This window comes from Cibotium barometz, chromosome 46 (genome assembly GCF_041138505.1).
Source record: "Cibotium barometz isolate CiBa-2024 chromosome 46, ASM4113850v1, whole genome shotgun sequence".
In the NCBI taxonomy this organism is placed as follows: Eukaryota; Viridiplantae; Streptophyta; class Polypodiopsida; order Cyatheales; family Cibotiaceae; genus Cibotium; species Cibotium barometz.
Genome location: NC_141091.1, coordinates 48,069,801 through 48,074,531, shown reverse-complemented (window position 1 = coordinate 48,074,531; position 4,731 = coordinate 48,069,801). Strand labels below are relative to the sequence as shown.

General features: G+C 38.0%; 2 protein-coding genes across 2 annotated transcripts; both read right to left on the bottom strand.

The window, feature by feature from the left end:
• Nucleotides 1–894: 894 nt before the first annotated feature.
• LOC147612285 (GDSL esterase/lipase At1g20120-like) lies at nucleotides 895–2,216 on the bottom strand. Its single transcript, XM_086784301.1, has 2 exons — nucleotides 1,515–2,216; nucleotides 895–1,166 (listed from the first exon to the last, which is right to left on the bottom strand). Exons 1-2 carry the CDS (start codon nucleotides 1,750–1,752, stop codon nucleotides 910–912), a joined length of 495 nt encoding a protein of 164 aa, XP_086640427.1. The 5' UTR covers nucleotides 1,753–2,216; the 3' UTR covers nucleotides 895–909.
• LOC147612284 (GDSL esterase/lipase At1g28570-like) lies at nucleotides 1,995–3,254 on the bottom strand. The gene is made up of 4 exons (XM_086784203.1): nucleotides 3,203–3,254; nucleotides 2,782–3,006; nucleotides 2,338–2,541; nucleotides 1,995–2,179 (listed from the first exon to the last, which is right to left on the bottom strand). Exons 1-4 carry the CDS (start codon nucleotides 3,252–3,254, stop codon nucleotides 1,995–1,997), a joined length of 666 nt encoding a protein of 221 aa, XP_086640329.1.
• Between the last annotated feature and the right edge of the window lie 1,477 nt (nucleotides 3,255–4,731).

Here is a 4,731-nt window from a genome sequence, read left to right as displayed (position 1 = left end):
AGTGAAATGAATTCCATCCCAAATCAAAAAAGCATTGGGATCATCACACAAAACACTACTATGGTTGCATAAAGCCAAAGGGTTGTATCGATTCAATGATTCACACCAAGGCTTGGTGCTCCACAACATGATTAATTTTTAATATCAATAAGTCTTGAAACAATGTCAACCAAATTTGTAAGTACTTAAAGCCCATACCTCTAAAAACTATTGTACTAGTCTACGTTAAAATATTTATTCATTGAAAGATCTTATGACAAGAGTCATAAGATCTTTTGACAAGAGTCATATTGAAAGATCTTATGACAAGAGTCATATTGTGACAAGATAGTCATATTTTAGCCATCATTTCTAATGTTAATCAAAGTAAATATAATTTTAAGGAGTACGTTGCCAACATGTCTTGCAAATTAATTCAATTTAGTGGTTGCTTTTGGAAGATGCATTTACCAAAGTATATACACCTTTTTATTTCAAAAATAATGAATCTAAAAAGTTTACGAAGCACCTTGTATGAATTCATAATACCATAGCTAGAGGGATAAACTCTTCTAAATCTCGTGGTAAATGAGGAGCTTCTATTTGTGCATTTTTCTCTTAATCATTATACATTTACATTGTCAAATAAAGTGACATTTTCATTCTTGAGAACTAGGCCTCCTTATTCGTGCGGTACAATAGAAGTTGGACCTTACATTATTATATTTAACATTTACTATAATTCTTTTTAAAAAAAATTAAACTAAATTAAATATTTGATGTATATAAAGGAATGCATCTTGCCAAAAGAATACAATAATTGATTGCTGGATAAACTTTGCAATAGGAGTCACAACTTTGGGGTGTTTATTGTAAAAACAAAGGAATTAAAAAATTGAAAAGTTTATGCTCTCACACCGTACCTGAAAATCATGCTCTCTCAAGAGATGTAGCACCATACCTTGAGAGTGCATTTGAAGGGGTAATGAATCTCCCTTCAATAAACATATTGCCAATCTGTAGATACACATTGTCAGTGAAGTGAATTCCATCCCAAATCAAGAAAGTGTTGGGATCATCACATAAGACACTAATATGACTGCAAAAAGCCAAAGGGTTGTATCGATTCAATGATGCCGCTCCGAGGCTTGGTGCTCCACAACATGCATTTTCAATATCAATAAGTCCTGAAGCAATGCCAACCGAATTTGTTAAGTACTTCAAGGCCATACCTCTAAAACTTATTGAGCTAGTTTATGTCAAAATATGTATTCATTGAAGGATCTTATGTGACAAGATAGTCATATTATAGCCATCATTTCTAATGTTAAGCAGCTGAGTAAAGATTCTAATATTTTACCTCTAAAAAATATTGTACTAGATTATTTATTTATTCATTGAAAGATCTTATGACAAGATAGTCATATTATAGCCATCATTTCTAATCTTAAAATCAGTGGTTATGCTCTCAACATGTCTCGCAAATTAATTCGAATAATTTAGGCTTAAAATCATAATTTTTTGGAAATTTATACCATAGTTAACAGGGTTGGTCATGATCTCGTTGAAGGCCGAGTAGAGATCCAAGAAGACAAAGGTCGCATTAGGCAAGAGGTGCTGCAGAGACTCGCTTAAGCGTCCCAGAGAGTCGGTGTAGTTGCGGGAGGCCTCATTCACCCACGCTAAACATCCCCTCTCGTCCAATGTTTGGCTGCGGCCCATAAAATACTTCGTTATGGGACTGCATCCCATCAAGCCTATGCCGCTTGTCATAAAATTACGCGCCCCCTTGTTGTACAAAAACTTCACCCATGCATATATCCAAAATCAAGATTAAGATTACGTTGTTGAGCTCCCTTTATAAACCATAATTATTGCGCTGTGATTTTCATATAAATACTGCACTAATTAGAGTAGCACTCTACTTTATTTAGCTGCACCATCGCACTGGCAAATGCAGGTTTAAGTCCGGCTTGATCGATGTATGCAATATTCAGCTGAGATTAGCAAGGTGATTAAACACTAACCCCGATAGTATCGGCAACCTTGTCCACGACAAGCGGTAGCAAGTTCATGATTTCTGCATGTTCAAACCCGGACATGACGTAATTCTCAATATCATTTCCACCGATTTCTATGAAATAAGTAGCCTCTGATACAGCTGATGCATCGGGGAAAGTGGTCACACCTCCCTGCAAGCCTATAAGTAATCAAATAATTAATCATGGTAATGATAATTAGCTGTTAACACTTTTATGCCACATAATTTGCAGCCATATATATTAACGTATGTTCTGGCTTGGGATTAGCACTTGCATTAAATTATCGTATATGGAGTTTCACAAGGGGGAATTATACCTGCTTCAATAAATTGCAAGAAGGTCTGGTGCCATTGTAGTTGAACGTCTAGTGTGTAGGTGGTGTAGGGTGAAGCCCCAAGCTCTACAGAGTAGGTGTAATTGAGAGCTGTAGCGCTGCCCACTACGTAGTTTACACCGTGAGAGAAATCCGTCCCGACAAACTCCAAGAAAGGTGGCAAGAAAGGGAGGCCCAGCGACTGCACTGTAGCACCAAATCACACACACACATACATGAACCAAATCTCTCTCACACACACACACACGACACCAAATCACACGCACACACATACATGACCCCAAATCTCACACACATTAAAATATTATACTTGTCAGCAGCGAAGATCTCCTTGACATCAATTAGATGATTGACCCCTAATTGGAGAATCTTTGTACCTTGCTCAAGATTAAAATGTTTTGATTATTATGATGCTTTGATACTTGCCTATGCAATCGATGATTATACGACAGTCTGAGAAGCGTTGAGCCGCATTCTGGAAGTAGGTGATTCCATAGGGAAGGAAAGCTGGTGAGAGCAGGGCAGGGTTCCATGTTCTCACGAGGTTGCCCGTATCCGAGAGAGAGTCCCCAAATGCAAACAAAACGGAGGGGCACGCATCATCAGCGGCGCTTTGTGCGTGATGATCAGTTGAGGCTACTAATCCAATAGCTGCAACTCAGAGCTAACCCATTAGCAGCTGCAACTTAGAAAGTGCTGGAGCTCATGATCAGCAGCAGCTGATCAGGATGCAAGTGATGTACATGCTAGATCTTAATTATCATGATGCTAACCGAAGGTCGGTTTTGAAGGACAGCCCCACGATTTGATTCATATCTAGACCACTGGATCTGCAAGCATGTTTTACCTGCTTCATTGATATCACGTTCCGGCGAGATCGTCACCAGCCCTTGCTTCATTTTTATAAAGAACAAGAACGACGAAGACTAACTACAACACTAAGGACTTATTGACACTTACATCATGTGCCATCCATTGCTTCAATCTTAATCAAAGCCTTAATTCTGTTGACTATACGAAGTGGGACTAAATCTATGATGTAAATCTATCTACTAAGTATCTAAAGTAGACTTTTTGTAAAGGGTTGTTGATATTTATAATATATAATCTGGTGCACTAGGATGCCATTGTTTTTCAGAAGGCCTCACTTGTTCGTCTAAAAGCTTCAGATGTAATGCATAAATGTGTCTACATATGCTGGTCTGTGTTGTGTAAAGTGAACAAGATGAGATGTGCTAAGCTGGATTATTTTTTATTACTGAATCTACAGAGGAACATCACCTGATTTGTGCCCTAGTCTAGATGTGCCTCAAATATACTGGGAGAGGGCTCCTAACCTTTGGTTTAATGGAAGCTTGTATCATGCTAGATCTCTTGGGAGCGCTCCAGTTTCTTGTTGGAGGAGGAGAGATGGGATTTACTGTGTAAACTCTTAAGTGAAGTTAAATGTCAAGTGTAGGGGATTGTGATCTTTTTTGTCATAAAGTGTATTTGGCCCTTTTTAGTTTATATATAGTACTTATTATTGATCCCAAATATATATAAAATCATTGTTCCAAAAAAAGAAGTAATCGGCTTATATTTATACTAAGAAAATGGCCTTATAAAGCTTCACCTACTGTTGTATTCACAAATCATACCTAACATCAAACACTTGCATTAAAGTTTTGACACCTAGCATTATCTTGCCCTAAACAATATGTCAAAAAGCATAACCTCTAGAAATAGAATCTACGTACTCACAAGAAGAAACATACAACTAATTTCTACTAATATATTATAAGTCCTAAAAGGTATCATGGAATCATTCACTAAATATTAACTCTTAGTTTATGACTTTTTTTAGCCTTAAATTTTGTAGGGGGGTTGCACATAGGGGATTGCACTCATTAGCATGGAGTACACACATGTCCCACTCACATCTTAGGGAGTATGCAAGCACACACACTCACACAAACCCTAGAAGAGAACACAGAAGGTGAGAGGCTGAAAATTCTTCTTCTTCTTCACACAACAAAAGAGGTCTACAAAGAAGATAAAGTGACTAACACACATAATAGAGTATATACAAGCATTCCATAATGTGAACATGCTAAGAGGACTGGGTAGATTTGGACTAGTCAGTGTAGTCTAGTTGTAGAATCTCTAGCAAAGATATGTCGGTGTGCCAGCTACCGAACCCGCCCCACAGTGATATAAATGTCGAACAGTCATGCAGGTGCCTCATAAGTATCAGATCATGTTGAGCTTGACATCTCAACACTCCCCCTCAAGCTCAACTCCAGCTCATGAACTCCAAGTATATCTCGAAATCTACGGAGCTTCTCAGCTCCCAAGGCCTTCGTGAAGACGGCAGTAACCTGATCCTATGTGTTG

Coding starts and splice junctions, on each gene's coding strand:
- LOC147612285 (XM_086784301.1), bottom strand. CDS start 1,752: ATGACAAGCGGCATAGGCTTGATGGGATGCAGTCCCATAACGAAGTAT. Junction 1,167..1,514: donor GACCAACCCTGTTAACTATG/GTATAAATTTCC, acceptor GCATTGCTTCAG/GACTTATTGATATTGAAAAT.
- LOC147612284 (XM_086784203.1), bottom strand. CDS start 3,254: ATGAAGCAAGGGCTGGTGACGATCTCGCCGGAACGTGATATCAATGAA. Junction 3,007..3,202: donor ACGTGATATCAATGAAGCAG/GTAAAACATGCT, acceptor TCTGAGTTGCAG/CTATTGGATTAGTAGCCTCA. Junction 2,542..2,781: donor TATAATCATCGATTGCATAG/GCAAGTATCAAA, acceptor TTGGTGCTACAG/TGCAGTCGCTGGGCCTCCCT.